Source organism: Anas platyrhynchos, chromosome 2, assembly GCF_047663525.1.
Source record: "Anas platyrhynchos isolate ZD024472 breed Pekin duck chromosome 2, IASCAAS_PekinDuck_T2T, whole genome shotgun sequence".
In the NCBI taxonomy this organism is placed as follows: domain Eukaryota; kingdom Metazoa; phylum Chordata; class Aves; order Anseriformes; family Anatidae; genus Anas; species Anas platyrhynchos.
This window is the reverse complement of record NC_092588.1, coordinates 70,096,676-70,113,704: the sequence shown is the minus strand read 5'-3', so window position 1 is coordinate 70,113,704 and position 17,029 is coordinate 70,096,676. Positions and strand designations below refer to the sequence as shown.

The window sequence follows — 17,029 nt, the reverse complement described above, 5'->3', positions numbered from 1 at the left end:
GCTTTTCCTGCCAGACTTCTCACTCACAATTGCAGGCAACCTTCCTTCCAGCTTAGTTTTAATTTCTGCTGCCTTTGGGTGTATAAAATCCGTGATGTGAACTGTTCCTGAAACACAAGTCTAATTTTGTCTGGCGTGGTTTTCCTAAGGAAGAAAAGATAAACGAGCAATCCATCCCATCTCCCCTAAACCAAATACCAAAAAAAAGTAAACAAAAAAAACAAAGCACCTGGACATGTGAAACTGTATCTGGGGACTGCATGACTATGGTATCGATCTGATCTGAAAAATCAGGTAATATTTCTGTGTATTTTGCACGTATGTGCAGGCTGCCTCTTGTGCAACCAACCGGCTGTCAGTTGAGCAATTCATTCTTGCAGTGGTTTGTGCTGCCAGTTCACGTGGAGCGTGCTGGGAGCTCCTCCGTTCCCGTGCCAAGAATGGGTAGGGAGGTACGATGCACCTTCATATGCTCAGCTTCATAAAAGCTTGGGATACAAATCATTATTGTAATAGTTTTACTAAAAGGTTCGTATGAAACAAAACAGTTTCTGCTGTGTAGCCCTTGCCTTCGTCGGTCTTTGCCCTGTTCTCTGAAGTTATCCCTCTAGTAGCTGTGGGTGTATATTCCTAGAGTGTGCTTATCAGCAGCGCTGCTTAATGACATGGGGGTTGTGTTTTAACATAAATCGTTGTGAGGTTGAAGAAATTTTAGTTCCATATTCCTCCTCCATGCACACATCTACCCTGTAACTTGCAGGCTGGAGCCTTGAAAACTTAACGTTTTGCTTGGCTGCAAGGGGATTCTGCTTAGTGAAGTACAAAACCTTACATTTAGGAGTAATTGGTTAAGGGACAAGCAGGTACTGGTCAGGCAGAATGTGAAGCAAGAGGAATATTTGACTTGTCAACAGCTTTTCAGGAATGGAGCTGACGTTTTAGGGAACTGCGTGCTGAAAGCGAGACTGATTACGGTTCTGTGTAAAAGGTAAGGAGAGCCCTAAGGTGTAAAGCGCGAATTTAGCCCATGGAATACAGTGAACTTGGTATCTTCAGTACTGGTTAGGCTTCAGCCATGGATTTCTGCATCCTGCTTTTGTCCATGTTTAAAGGGAGTATTCTCTCTGTAATAAAAACAAACAAGGAAAAAAACAAAAAATAAGAACAATCGCCAAAATTTCTGAAATCTGTGAGGTAGCTTCCCTGTATGACTCCGTAACTTTGTCACTTCAGACTAAATGCAACTCTTGTGAAACTATCCAGGAAAAAAAAAATGAAAATCAGACATAGGATAGCTGCCATACTAAGTTTCTGGCAGACTAAAATCTGTTTTGGGGACTTGTGGCTCTGATCTTTTGCCCCTGCAGAGACCAAAGCACTGAGCTGGAATACTCCTGAGCCGGAGTTGGCTGAGGGCATCTGGGGCTTAGCAGCCTGCTTTCTGCGAGTGACTGGCTGCAGAAACCACTTAGTCTCTTTCTTTCTCTCTGGGTCATTTCAAGGTCCTGCTCTTAATCTTCAAAGCTTTTAATTTTCTGAGATTAGGCTACCTCAGGATCTGCCCCTCTACCATTCCAAGGCTGTTGTGCTCATCAGGGTCACTGAAGCTTGCTGAACTCTGAATGAAGGATTTAGTAGCTGGATATTTGTGGCATTTTTTTTGTTTAAATTTCAGATCCTAAACTCCTATTAAAAGTGACCAGAATGTACTGGAATTAGTTTTCAGCAACTTTTTCCCAAATGTTCCTGTTTGAACTGGCAAAACTGTTAAAATTGATTTTATATATATATATATATATATATATATATATATATATATATATATATATATATATATATATATATTTACATATAAAAATACTTTAAGCACACTGCTAAAATGAGATTTATAAATAAAGAAATAAAGCGTTCAGGAAATGCAATTTTACTTTTTTCTTATTGGTGTGGGAGATAGTAGGCATCTCTTTACTCTAGTAAGGATGGGATGAACATACTGAAAAAATAGGAAGGATTTTTCTTCAGGAGGAGGAAAAGGATGGTGGCAGTTTGGCTGGAATCTATTTATGTAAAATTGTAAATAACAGGGATGAGAAGGGCATGCACCCATACATGATTTCGAATGACTCATCTTCACTTGCTGAATACAATGAAAGAATGTTTTTAGTAGTTGCTATCCGCTCCAGGAGAGCCTAAACTTCTATGTAGGGGAGGAGAAAACCCAACCCACAAGCCAGCTCCTTTTAGCCTGTAGGGCTAACGGTGAGTGAAACGCAGCCTGGGCCAGGACTGTTTTCCAGCATTCACAGCTTTGTTGCATAGCTGTGGGACTGGGGAGAGCAGGAGCATCTCTTTTGGGGACGGGGAGGATACACAGCCTGGCCTAGCACTGGGGCTGACCACAGAAATGGTGGCCCCGCAGAAGGTATCAAGGTCAGGAGACAGGTCAATAAGAGCACCTAATAATTTCCTTCCTCTTTGAGCCTGGCATGTATTCATATTTTTTTTTTCAATTATTATTATTCTCACACAAATTGTTTTGTGAATCACTAATTGTGTAAGGAGGCAACGTGGAGGCAGGCTGAGTTGGCTGTCTGCTTCTTTAAGGAGTCTGTGACAGATAATGATCTTCCCCTTTGTTTACTTGCAATTTTGTAGGATGAGCAAGAACTCTCACGAAGTTTGTGTGTTTGTATTAACAATAATTGTCCAAGTTCTCGTTGTGGGCAAGTCTTAACAGACCCTAATGGTAGTCTACAAGGTAACACAGTCCTGAACCACAGAATACAAAAGCTTCTTCAGACAGCATGCTGCAAGCGATGGGGATTTCCTCAGGGAACACATTCTGAAGGTTTCTATTTAGCAGAAGGATTGTTTTGAAGTACTTCTGACAAATCATTTCACTGTTGATGGTTTTGCATCCCTTTCACGCTCCTTGGCTCAAACCAGTTCTGCTGGGTGAACCCCAGTCCAAGTTGGATTCCCCACACTTTCCCCCTCGATGCTGCTCATTCTGGACTTGATTCAGGATCTGCTGAAGGCAGGGAAGTCTTGCAGGGATCTGTAATATTTTTTTGATGCCAACGTACTATACTTTTTACCTGATTACACTTTGCAGCTAACTCAATTGCAGAAATGAAAACTTCTGTTGTGTGTCACTTCTTTTGCATGAGGAAGTTGGGAATGCACTTGAAGGTTGACTTCAGTTTTTGCCTAAGAAAAATGATGTGGCTCATATTTTGAAGCAGTAATGCAAGCTAGCAGATCGTACACTGATATTGTGTTATTTCGGGCAGAGTATATTTGTGTTGGAAGACTTGACTTCCGACAGCTTTCTCGCCAACTTTGTCATCTTCTCTAATGTTTCTCAGTTCAAACAGCAAGGTAAGTTAGAGAGGTGCCTATGTAAGATTGTCATGGTGTTACAAACAGCAGAGACTGGAATAGTTTAGTGTAATGGTTTATCTGTGTTTTGCAAAATGCACCTGATCACCTGAAGCTTTTGATTTCTGTGATGCCTAGTTATTACTCTGAAATGCTGAATGTGGAAAAAAGTGATGAATGGTCACAGAAATTTGGAACAAAGGAAATAAGGTTTTCAGGTTAAAATAGCATCAAGAAAACTTCTTCATATTGAGATGGATTGAATTGTTTGAAGTGGATGTGTACCTAGAGCAGGTGGGGTGTGGAAGTCTCACATTCTGTTTAAGGTATTTGTATCTTGTGTAACATCCCTTGTCCTTATCCACTGCACAGATGCAAGGAGTGCAGAGGCTCAGAAATCCAGAGGAACGTGCTGCTGCATGGGGCCGAGTGGCAAAGTACCCAAAGGACTGTGTTGTCCTGGCCCTATTAGGCCCCGAACAGCCTGGTGTGCTGAAGGATTTCCCTAAATGTGACCCCCCTGCTGTTTCTCCTGTTCTTTGGTTAGGGTCTAGATCTATTTGCGTTGTCGTATAGCTGAGAGGTTACAGTAAACCTTGTAAAGCTCATGACTTTCTATAGGGCAGCAGTATTACAGTCTATAACATATCAGATGAAGATGTTGAATTGCATTTTGAAGTGAATAGCTAGCCAAAACTTTTCTGTTGCAAAAGAAATGGTTATAAAGTTTTCAGGTTTCTAACTAGTTTTTCTGGATGGATAGGTCGCAGATTTTTTGCTTCCCTCCCTCCCAAAGCTAGAGAGAAGTAGTTGTTCTTACATGTGTTCACAACTTTAAGTAGCTTTTAAAATTCTTTATGTTCTTTTAGTCCTAAAAGCATTTGCTTGTTTATTTAAAAAAAAAAAAGTTGAAATTTATATTCAGGTGGAACTATAAAAATTAATTTCCATAATTGCCTTGCTATATTCCTTGACAACAAAATGAAATAAATCTCAGGATTTCAGGTTCCATCCGCTTTCCCAGCATCAGAACAGTAGGCAAGCCCTAAAAATGCTCTGCAGTCTGGTTTTCGGTGTGAGTTCATTTATTTATTTATTTATTGGGGACGAGGAGGTGACTTTTATAGCTTGGGGTTGTCGATAGCTGTGTCCTGCTTTGCCCTAGATTTTACTCACAGCCCTGCTATAGAGGGAATCGTCTACATCTGAATTGGATATTTTGGAAACGTTTAGAGATCTACTCTTTTGTCGTGATCATCACTGGCAAATGAACGTGCTGAGCTTTTCAAAATCATTTACACTGCAAAATGTATTGTGGAAATATTGTGCTTAGCTGTCTCTCAGCATGTTGCGTGCTGTATGCGGTGCCAAACCAACAGATGTGTGAATGACTCTTACAGCTTTCCCGAGGACAATGCTTCTTAACATGAAGTCTAATTTGGCATTCAGGTTTGCACATGCAAATATCTGAGGAGCCCAATGTTTTAAGGTGGAAACTTAAAGAAAAACAACTATAAAACAACTGTTGCCAGTTGTTTTATTTATAAAATATTTAGTTTTTTTATCATTGGAGCTCCCCAGCAGCTGCATTTGCACTTTGCCACCCTCACTAATGAAGAGGTCACAAAGTGAGCAGCTCCTGAGGCATGGAAATGTATTGCTTTTCACTTTGCAAGGAGGAGACCCCTTCCCTTCTGCATAAACAGATCATTGATAGGGCTGTCAGGAAGAGCTGTAGGGCTGCTCAGAGCCCGACTCCTGTCGGCAGGAGAAGCATCAGTGTGAGGGTCCAAACCTTGAACAACAGCCCGCAGGAAAATGTTGCACACCCGCTGTCTGCTGTTGCAAGTTTCACACTGGTGTGGAGTTGCCCAGAGCATGCAAGCAGCCGGGCGAGCTTCTGCTGGGTAATTAGTAAAAGCTGTGAACTTGCTACACTTCCTATTCCATAGCAACTGTTCGTGTGCTTGCTCTCACCCTGTGGTAAGTACAAAGCGGGTTTGTATAAGCAAGTTTACACTCCTGTTTATCCCACGGGAATTCATCTGCCCGTGTACTTGGTGTGTGGGTTTTGTTTGCTTATTTGCTTTCCCACTGGCTAAACTAAGGCAATAATAATCCACTTCTGATTTAATAAATAAATAAAAGAATCTCTGGTTTAACCTGCAGTGAGGAACTAACAGCTCAAACCACAGCAAATACGGGAGTAGCCCAGGCTCTCCTGTAATGAAGCTGTGGAACTAGTGACCTATGCCAGGGGTTAAGAACATAAACAAGCACAGCAAATATTAATTTGCTTTTTCATGTTTATTGCTCAGTAATTATGCTTGCTAGCAAAAGCATTGGTGGCCCAGCAATAAATGCAAAGCCTATTTCAGAAGTGGGATTAATATGGAGAAACAAGATTTGGCTTGAGGGCAAAATGCTGTTTAAGATGTCAAATTATGAAGCAGCCTTTGCCAAATATGAAATAGAAAAGTTCCAAAAAGCAGAAAGAAAACCTGAGGAAGTATACTGACCAATTTGAAGTAAAACCTATATCTATGTATATGTACTTACAGGTGTGTATATCCTACTGCAGGGTAGGACAGCTCTAAAATAGTTGTTGCTGAGTCTGGATAAACTGATGACATTCTGGAAGTGTAACTGGCTGATTAGGTCAGTAGGACATCTCTTTGACATGTGTTTTCTGTCACCTTGGGAAATCTCATCTTCAGGCTGTTATTTTTTTAGTATCATCAATTAAACTGGAAGAATTGCAGAAGCTAGGGATTCTTCCTCAAGGTATTAGAGCATGATTTCTAGGAGAAGGGAAAAGTTTGTGTAAAAATCATTAAAGCTACATTTTTCCAAGCTCATTTTTGATTATTTTAATTATGAAAAGAGTAGAGCTGTGTTTAGTACTGTAAGTCAGGTAAGTTAGTAGGGGTCTTTGTGCGAATGAAAATTACTGTGCGGGTGTCCACTGCAGTTGCAGGACAGCAGCAGTTTTCCTAATGAGCTCAATCTGTCATTTTGTTCTCCTGGAAGCAAAGCTGAGTCCCACAGCGTGACTGGAAGCACTGGAGGAGCTCTGCCTGAAGAGGTGGAAGTGCCACGTCATGTAGCAGTAGGAGATTTGTTTCACTTTTTTCCTTGTCCCTTAGTCCCAAGGTTTGTGGCTGATCAGTAGCATAGGATCATAGAATCATTCAGGTTGGAAAAGACCTCTAAGATCATCTAGTTCAACCTTTAACATAGTACTTAAGTCCACCACTAAACCATGCTACTAAGTTGCACACCTGCATGTTTCTTGAAGACCTCCAGGTGTGGTAACTCAATCACTTCCGTGGGCAGCCTGTACCAATGCTGCACAACCCTTTCAGTAAAGACATTTCTATTATCCCTTTTCAAAAGTCCTGATTATTTTAAGGCATCTGTTGCTTCAAGTGAAAATCCAAATGTAACATGAATGTCAAAGTGCAGGTGACACCAATACTACACGACCAGAAATTACCCAGTCTAAAGTTGCCTGTGAGGAATGTGTAGCCAGTTTGACAGTTACTGACAGCAATGGGAAATACATGACTTGAGGCTGGAAAAGCACTGGTCAAGTGATGTTATCTCTGCAGATGAACACTCTGCAAAGTTGACAAGAAGTGAGGAAACAAGCCTTTTTTTTTTTTTTTAACCCAGGAGCAATCTTATAATTACAGTAGCACTTCTAATGCACATCTCTTTATGAGATGGCAAAGAGTAAAGTTTGTGTTTTCTTCATGCATAAATAAAGATGGAACTTTAACTGTAAATGACAACAGTGTTTCACAAAATGAAAAGATACACTTACTGCTGAAACAGGTGTTTATGGGTTGAGATTTTGATTAGCTTTTGGGGAGGGAAGGGACACACAACTTTGTATGTGAGTAAGGACAGCTCTTGAAGAATGGTCACTGTCATACTGAAAGCAGCAGACAACCCTTAAGAATTTCAGGGGCCTTTAGAAGTTTATCGTTTTACTGTGTGGAAAATGAGGCATTGGAAACAGAGAAATGACCATCACGATGATTCAGAAAGCAGGGGGAAGGGAGCTGAGACACAGATTCTCATATTCCAGCTCCTGAAGTTTGCCTGCACAGAAACTACTGAAAAGAGCAAATGAAACAGATGTGTGTCTCCCCCCCACCCCCATTAGGCTTGCTACAATTTCATAGCGTATGAAAGTGATTCACTCTTTGTTGGCAAAAATCATTGCTTTGTGGTAAAGTACACAGAAGACTTTATCAACATTTACTCAGAATACATTAGTAAGAATAATTATGCACTATTAATGTAGATCATGAGACATACTTGGTGAATCCTTTGAAAGTTTTACTCAGCCCTTTTTGATGTTTCTCATCCTCTTCCCCCTTCTGTTTCCAACCAATTTCTTTTCCATTTTAAAAGGAAAAGAAAGGAGAACTCTGCCCCGTTACTGTTGTTCTTGGGAGGAGCAGGTGGGTGTAAAGACCATGACCTTGCAGTGGCAATCTGTGTGTAGTCCTCCCTGCCACAGTTATACAGGCACTCACAAATTGCTCCCTGCATTGTGTATAGGTTGTTAGTAGGCAAGAAGGCAGTTAGTTGTTATATTCATGGTGGAAAATACAGAACATAATAATATTGGAATAATCTCTAGGGAAAAAGTGCATGAGTTTCAGCATACTTTGTTCCATTGCATACTGTTGCTTTCGCTGATTAGTCTGCAGCATTTTGCCTGCTTAGTTTTCTTTCTGGGAATATGCTGTAGGAGTTATTTCTACCTGCACTGGTAAAGTTTTAGGGTGTGTTTTTTATTTTTATTTTATTTTTTTAATAATGAATGGTCATCTGACTAGTCTGTCTACTTTTATCCGTTTGAATGGGTTTTGCTTTAGTCTGTGTGTTATTGTCTAGCAATGCTCTGAATAAAAGTTCTGTGAAATGATTAGATGACTTGCAAGAGTATTGCAAGAACAGGATGCAGACACATTATGACTTCAGTCTAAATTTTTCAGTGGAAAAACTGAGGTAAGAAAGGAAAGTCTACTGAAATCATTTAAAGATGAATTTGTGTGTTTGCCTCTAACTATTTCTTGTACCAGAGAGAGCTACTATTGCTGTCATCCATTTGTAGTGTACTTGGAGGTAAATTTTAGCATTTGAGAGTATCTTTTCTTGGTTTTTAACACACTCCTGACCCCTTTGTTTCTGTTATTTAATGAGAATGTGACAGTTAAATGGTCAGATAGTAAAACAAACAGAACCCTCAAAGGTTATTTGTTTGGTTATGACTTTATGATGACTTTCAGAGAGATTCTTAATTCCTCTCTCCTTGCACGTGCATGCTCTTGGCTTTTACACAGCATTTTTTTAAAGTATCAGATTATTTTTTTTTTGCATTTCTTCAATCTACAACTGAACGGGGAAGCATATCATATTGAAACTGCACTCAAACCATATCATAGTGGCTTTGAAATCAAAGCCCAGGATTTATGCTGTCTGATTAATGGCAGATTAAGAAACACTTTTTTTCTTATTGTGTACGATCTGGCTTGCATATCTTTTTTCAGGGAAAACCTGATAGACGTGAGTGCTTGAACTCTTGCAAAAATTCCATCTCTTACACACACAACAAGGAATAGTTTGTTTTCCTCTGATCGGGAATAACTTAAACTATGAAGCAACTGAGTATGAGGCAATACCCCATTGTAGCAGCATTTTTCACTGTCTGAAAGGTGTGTGCAAGTGAAGATGGACATGTATAGGTGCTGAAATGGAGACGTGAAAACCAGCTGCATTGTAAAAATACCACGCTTTAGGGAAGGCCCATTGCCATGTGTTTGCTTCTGGTGGCATGCTATTGACCAGGCTCTACTCGGAGGAGGCAGTGGCTCGTTCTTGAGCTTAGGGATTGCTGTTGGATGCTGTTCTCATTAAGCTACTCCTCTTGAAAAACCTGGATGTGATTACTGGGGGGAGGTTGATGGTACACCAAGAAACCTGAGTGCTGTGAGAGGCTGTAAGAAAATGCAAAGCATGTGTTCTGCATGTGTGCTCTGAAAACTTTCCACTAAGAGCAGCATCTGTGTTAGATAGGTTTTCATAACATTTGGATCGTTACGTCAGGCAGTAGTAGATGCAGAGCTGTTATATGGGAAGTTGTCATGTTGGGCTGGCTTTATGTGCTGGCCAAATCTGCAAACATTTCCAGTGCTTATTATGAACTGGTAGATGTACACAGGTACTAAGTTGAGGTTAGTTTTCAATCCAGCCTGATGCTCTCCTTGGGGTGAAGGGGCAACAGCTGAAGTGTTAGTTAACCTCGATTTGGTAACCTGGTGTCTGCTTTGCTAGTGGTCATGAAGGATGGTGAAAATAACAGATTATTTCAGAGAGGCTTGGGCTAGTTATGTGGATGCCTGGCTCATCTGATACCACCTGGTTCACAGTTGGCCTTGCTGTGAGGGATTTACTGACACTGAACTTGTATAACAATGGGGAAGACAGTGTAAAAGCAAAGACAGTCCGATAGCAATAACGAATCTGACATCAATGTAGATCTTAGCAGAATCTGACATAATCTCATGATGTAAAATTTGCCTACTCTAATATTGGTCTTAAGGCTATTGAATACTTCTTGGCACTTCCTTAACATTAAAACAAACACCACCAACAAAACAAACCCAAAGTCATGCTAAGAAAGCTGCAAGTCTTATAAGCCCTAGGTAAGAGTGGAAGTACAGTCTTTATGACATGCGTAGGTTTTGTTCTAAATAAATCAAATAAACCTGTTTATTTGAAATAATTTCTTCCCCCATATATTTCTGAACCCTTTTTGTTTTTAGCCCAACTGCTCTGTTATGCTGTGGAAATTAGTTGGCCTCCTCCTAGGCAATAATCTATGAAACCAAGTAAGATGAGCTTTATATTGATGGTTTAACTGGCTGTCTAAGCCAAATTTTGGAGATTTTCTTTGATATGTAAAGGGTGAGGGTGGGAGGAATTCAAATGTCTTTATTTTTAAAAGAAAGATCTGATCCTTCACACTTGCTCTGTGTAATTATTAGTGCTCTTATTAAATGAAGAAATGCATGTAAAGAACATCTCCATAAGAAATTTTTCTTGTTTTCAGGTAGAAATGTAAGGTGTTTTTTTTTCTTTAAATCACGTGCAGGATACTAGGAAATACGATTTTACACTGGGGGAATTCAGGTGTTGCTGCCCTGAATTGGCAGCTTACCATCCCGCTGGCTTGGTGTGGTGGAAGGTAAACAATGGCTTTAAACAAATCGAATCAATCTTCCCCGTGCAGGACTTGAAATCTCATATTTAATGCTACCGTATTGTTACTTAATTTACAGAAACCTGATGCCAGTTTTCATGCACGATAGTTAACGTGACCAAAGGCTGGTTTGCTTCTCTATCCTCTGCCTTTATTTACTGTGGGTTGGTGGCAGTTTCTGGAAAAAGGATCGAGTTCCCTTCATCCATCTCAGAGCCACAGCATGGCAGAGGCTGGCAGGGCCCCCTGGAGGCTGCCTGGTCCAGCAGGCCGCCCAGGCCTGGATGGCGTCCAGGTGGGTTTTGAAGATCTTCAGGGAAGGAGACTCCACAGCCCCTCAGGGCAATCTGTGCCAGCGCTTTGCCACCTTCACAGTACAGGAGCTTTCCCTCATGTTCCTAGGGGACTTCCTCTGTCTCAGTTTGCCTCTAGTCCTGTTGCTGGACACCACTGAGGAGTCTGGGCCTGTCATCTTGACTCCCTCCCCTGGGATATTTATGTACATTGATAAGATCCCTTCTCAGTCTTCTCCAGGCCTTTGATTTTGGTAGGGCGGCCTACACATAACATAAAGCGTTGTGGACACTAGTAGGAATAACATTGCAAATGAGCTTTGCTTTGGTTTCAGATCAGTGGGTAGAGTTTTGGTGTAATCATGAGAGGACTGTACAAGAAAAACTTGAATTTAACTGCATTGAGAGCAAGTTTTTGAATTCTGACTTGTATTGCATGTAACTTTCTTGTCCCTTAATAGGATGTTCCAGTGGATTTATTGCCTGGGCTGGAAAATCCAGCCTAAACTACAGCTAGAGCCTTTTGCTCAGTGTAAAGGAATGGCAGGAAGGACTCTATTTCTCTCACATTGTTTTGTGTCTGGCTCTACCTAATTCCTAGGATCCCCTTCCTACTTTGCTGTTTCAACGTCCATCTTCAGGCTCATGTAACTTCTTTCGTTATCACCTTCGTTTGTACTGAGTTTCTCTCCACTTTCGAGTGACTTCCCCAAAGTTTCTGGAGAAAGGAATTTCCATTGTTGTTGTGAAGAAATTTCTGAAACAAACAAACAAAAAAAGATTTTGAGCAATAATGGTTGTTTTGTGCTTTATTTTGAAATGTATGTGGTCAACTGGTTTCCTCCTCCCCCTTTTTTCTTTATAAAGCTTTTAGTAAAATGAATTACAAGCCAGGAAATGAAGGTGATACAGACTTAGTGCATTTAAACAGATAATTTTCCTTGCTCAAAGAAACATGCATTGAAGCTTATGAATAGCCTCTGAGTAGTTCTGTCAAGGTCAATGGGCTCACTCATGCATTCGAAGCTGTGTGTGTAAGGAGCAATCTAATAGCACAGCTGTCTTGGGACCTTACCATGAGATGTTGTCTTTGAGGATGAGTACTTCAGCTTGCCAACAGCTTTGAATCTTGAGAGCAGATGAAGCAGCTAGCTGTTCTGCTGATGGCGTGCTGCATTTATCTGCGCTTTCCTTGTCCTGTAACTGAATGGATACAACTGCAGCTTGGCAGTCAGGGGCATCTTCATGAAGGAGAGCATCTAACCCAAGGAGCTTAGCAAATTATTTCCCATTTACAGAGGTTTCAGTGACATGAAGAACTGTGGTGCCCTTGAAGGTAAGACTGGCAGGATAAGGCATCAAGGAAGGGCAGGTGAAAAGAAACATTTCTCTGCACTGAATCTGGTGCTGGGGAGGGCAGGGGATGCAGTAAAGGGCAAGGTGGCGGTGTAAGGTTGTTTTGGCAAAAGTGCTCAAGAGTCCTGGGTGCCCTTCCTGTCAAAGAAAACAGAAAATCAAGGAAACCATGAGGGAAGGGTGGGGAAATTAAACAAACAAAAAAAACACCACCACCTGGAACAAGACATTAATCTTTTCTTTCCATAAAAGATTTCTTCCTTTCGTCTCAAGTAATGGGGGGTGAGTAGGATAGTGCCATCTTCAGATGAGTTACTAAATATACCATAGTACAAATATGGTGAGTCTTGTTCAGGTGAACTTGAAACATCAGCAAGTGATGGTAGCACTAACATCACATCTTTTTCTACTGTGTCAAAGATTCCTCTAGTACTTAATGAATTAAATATTTCCCAGGTGTCCTGGCACCCTTGCTGAGAGGGACAGCTGGGAGCAATACGCAGGACGTGAAGCCCAGCAAAGCACAGTGTCCAGTTGAAGCAGCAGGAGGAGTTTAGGTAGGCAGGGAGTCAGTCCTAATGCTGGAATTGCTCCAGGAAAGTTTCAAGTCTAGACTGCAGACCATTTTTGTGGGGGAAGAGCAGCAGCATTAAGGCAACTTAGATACTTTTCTTGCTTTGTCCTTGCAGAACAATCAAAAACTGATTATTTGATTTAAAGTTTGATTTTTTTACTTTTATTTTTTAACCTAATTAGAGAAAAAGGTTGCCATTTGGAAACTAGAACCAAGTCATTTATTAGCAGGTACATAATTTCATGTTAACCACTTCATAAATTGTTTATTATGCTTCTTTTTCCCATTTCCTTTTGATAGTGATGTTTTTCTGAAAGTTTCTTGTCACTACTTTACCAACATGGTTTCCCTGCAGAGTTTTCTAGCAGGTAGTATAGAGCATGCTATTTTCTTGTTGAAAGTAATGAAAAATATTTTTATTCCTCATAACAACTATGGACAGAAAGCTGAAATACAGCAAGGTGGGGGAGAACCTTTATTGTTTTCTGGGAAACGATGGTTTTGTTCTGATTAAGTTATATCCAGTGGGAAATCTTGCTGGATGTCCATGCAAAAGATTGAGCCCTGAAACTTCCCAGCAGAATCATGAAGCATGACTGAGGCTCCAGTATCATGGTCATCCTCATGGACATCTTCTGGACTTTCTCTAACAGGTCCATGCCCTTCTTATGCTGGGGGCCCCGGAACTGAACTCCAGTTGGGGTCTAATAAGAGCAGGACAGGGGGGAGAATGACCTCCCTTGCCTTGTTGGCAATGCTGCTTTTGATACAGCCCAGGATATATTGTAGGGACTTCAATGACAGATCAGGGTATGTGAGCAGAATTGTGAAAGTTCAAGCAACTTCTACCTTGACCTTGCATTTTCTTTTCACATCTGACTCTAGCTTTGAAGTATTTATGTGAAAATTAAAATGTGCAGTCATCACTTGATACTTCTTTAATATAAATTTCTAGAGAATCTTTTTGGTGAGTTTACCTTGGACTAGCTGCTAGGTGCACCCCTAGCTGCAATCCCCTCTTGAACAAGACAGGGAGAAAACAAGATGGAAAAACTCTGGGATAACGACTGGGAGATTACTTACCAATAACTATAAGGGCAAAACAGACTTGACTTATGGAAAAGTAATTTATTGTCAATTAAAGTACAGTTGGATGGTAAGAAACAAAGACAAAAGCCAAAACACTATTCCTCATCTTTTTTTTTTTTTTTTTTTTTTTTTTTTTTTTTTTTTTTTTTTTCCCAAGCTCAGCTAAACTTCTTCGTTCCTAACTCCTCTATATCCTGCCTACGTCTTCATATATTTTTCTTTTCTTCTACTTTTCAGGAGGGGCAAGAAGCACAGTATAATTTTGAGGACCCAGCTGTCAGTGAGAGTCCACGCCTGCATCGGTAAGTGAAGTTCCACATGCCTGAAAAAAAAATAGACAAAATGGATCCCTTTGAAGCACATCTAGGGAATATGAATCAGGCTTGCTGTGTTAAGGATTGTAGGCCAGTACATCTATTTCCTTGTTGTGTTTGTTGCTCTGTAAAATTGTTATTGGTTACATTATCCTTTAGTGATGTTAAACATCTCAGAAGTATATCATTTGAAAGTAAAATGTGATGGTTGGAGATGCTTTGGAGAAGAATTTTGGATTGTTTGTCTTGCTGCTGCCTTCGTATGTGCCTAAAGAAGATGGTGTTCTGAACTGAGAAGGAAATCTGAGGTATTGTTGGCTCACAGCAGCTACAGCATTTTAACAGTGTGTAATACTTACTGCTTCACGTCTTTCAGATCTTGGCTACTTACTGTCATTATCGCAGTGTTGGTTTCTTGGAAGTACCCTGGTTAAAACAGTGCTGTCATGAGGAAAATCTGAATTAATAAAGTGTGTCACAAGAGCTTTAAGACTGCCTGCGTGGAAGCAGACGTGCTGTCACAGAGCTCATGTTCTCCGCTGTTCTACAGACCAGCGTGTTTCACTGAGTGTTGGTGGCAGAGCTCATGCTCATGTTTGGGTAATGTTAAGAGATATTAGAGATGTCTGGTTTAAAATCAAATCCTGTATCTACATGCCACAGGTGCTTGATTTCTTTTCAGTTTTTCTGTAGTAGATTCAACACCCTAACTTGTTTACCTTGTGGATGGTTTTGCTTGAAGAGATCACAGCTGAAGCATTAGAACTTAGACACCTTCCTTAATAAAAGAAGAATAACAAAGTTTGTGTTACATCCACAGTGCTGTTGCTGTTGGAGGGCTCAGGCTTTAAGTACATCTAAACTTCTTTCCCCTGCCCCCAGGACGTGTTATGGAATGGCCTTTATGGGAATTTGAACTGAGTCTAAGCAACCTACAGAATTCCTCAAATACCTACCATTGAGAGCAAACTTCAGGCTGCGTCGTGCAGGAACAGATTCCCAATTACTACCGTTGCTGGAGAACTACAGCAGAGCAAGCCTGTGTGTTAAATATTGGAGGAGAAACAGAGATAGTGCAGAGTCTGGGCTGATTTTATAAATATGAATGAAATTATGAACAGCTTGGGGAAGCTTGTTTTTGTTGGGTCTGTGGATATCTTCAGCAAATATAGACCAGTGCAGTGTGAGAAGATTCCGTATGTTTTCTGCATTGACATTTTATAAAACACTTTTAATGTAAAAGCTATAATTTTCCCAGATTTCAGGAATTGTTGCCAGCTTCTTGGCAACAATTGTGGCTACTTGGTTTTGATCCGTTTGCGATCAAGCTTAGTGCAGGCAATTAGGCACATTACTGTGCGTGTATTGTCACTGATCTTGCATGGAAGCATATTCCTTTGTCAGGTGCTGCTGTGCTCTGGCAGCAGCGATGCAGTCAGTGCTCTGAGTACAGAGGAAGCCAGGCTGCAAAACTCGAGTCCAGATTTTAGCATCCTAGAACTGAGGTGTGTTTGGATGTGGGTTTTTGGCATGGGTCAGTACAGGCATAAAAGCCAAATGCAAGATCTGGTTCTAATTTCCAGCCCCCCTCCTGAAGTTTAGATTTTCAGTGTAAGTATTTGTTTCAGCCCATAGTTTGTTGTAATGCAGTTTCTATGCTCTCCTTTTTCATTTTGATGTATCAAATGTGTCTTATTTTTGGGAATGTGTTCATCTGCAGTTCTTACTAGTGGCATTGTGTGATAAACTTTGTCTGCCAGTCAAACTTGTCACAGGACAGGAGGGTTGTTTCTCTGTCAGTGGTTGCTTTCCTTCACCCTGCATGTACTTCCACGTCAGCTGCCTGTTAGGTCTCTTCTGAAACAGAAGTATTAGGTTTTGAGGTTAAAAAATGCGTTACGTATTTGGAGCAGAAGCCAGGAGCTAGAGCAACCTGAGATACTGATACGTGGCATAAAAACATCTTGCTTGGACTATTTTCTTTCATTCCCACCTGCCTGTTGTTAGAATTACGATTGTCTTCATGTTATCCCTGGAAAGCATTGTGGTTAGAAATGTTTCTGACTGTGCAAAGTGAACACCAGCTAGCCAGGGCTGCCTTCTGAGGAGTTCTGGCTTGTTCTGTAGTGCCCTTGCCTCAGAGCCATCCTTGCACTGAAGGTTTGTAAATCGCTTTAAAGGGCCAAGCGGTGTACAGAAATAGCTTTCATGTCACAAATTCTCCCATTGGGAAGCTGTACCAACATCTTCTTCTCTCCAATATGTTATACTTTTAATTGTGGGAAATGCACAGCTGTTTATGTTCAGATGTCCAAGTAAAGTTTTCCAGCATTAGTGGCTTCGATTCTCCAGGGGATTCAGTGGGCCTTAGTGTCAGGATGTATTGACTACAGGCCAGTATTTTTTAAGACTTAGGAAGCTTTAGTAAACCCCAAGTCAAATGTGGTGGTGTTTTTGTTTGTTTTGTGATTGTTTTTATTTTTATTCTATTTATTTATTTATTTATTTTAGCAGGGCAGGGAATGAATAAATAACCTGTGAGTGGAAACTGAGAGGGAGAAGTGTTCTCTGCTCTGTTGCATACCAGTCACTCCAAAACATCTCACCTGAGTTTAATGCATTGGTATATATATTATTTTCTCTCAAATTGAGTTCTTGTCACGTGCTTAGACTAAAGGACTTTCAGCATCAAGGAGCAAATTTTCATTTAAATATAGCTCTGCTTATTTTCCCATTTTGGCTT

The 17,029-nt window shown here is 40.6% G+C and overlaps 1 protein-coding gene across 13 annotated transcripts in view; it reads left to right on the top strand.

The window, feature by feature from the left end:
* The window catches only part of FHOD3 (formin homology 2 domain containing 3), a 382,905-nt gene that overhangs the window by 33,059 nt on the left and 332,817 nt on the right, over positions 1 to 17,029 (top strand). For all 13 annotated transcript variants that reach the window (XM_027451788.3, XM_027451784.3, XM_027451783.3 and 10 more), the window contains exon 3: positions 14,210 to 14,274. In XM_027451788.3, the coding sequence (XP_027307589.2) occupies positions 14,210 to 14,274 (65 nt within the window). The remainder of the gene's footprint in view (positions 1 to 14,209; positions 14,275 to 17,029) is intronic.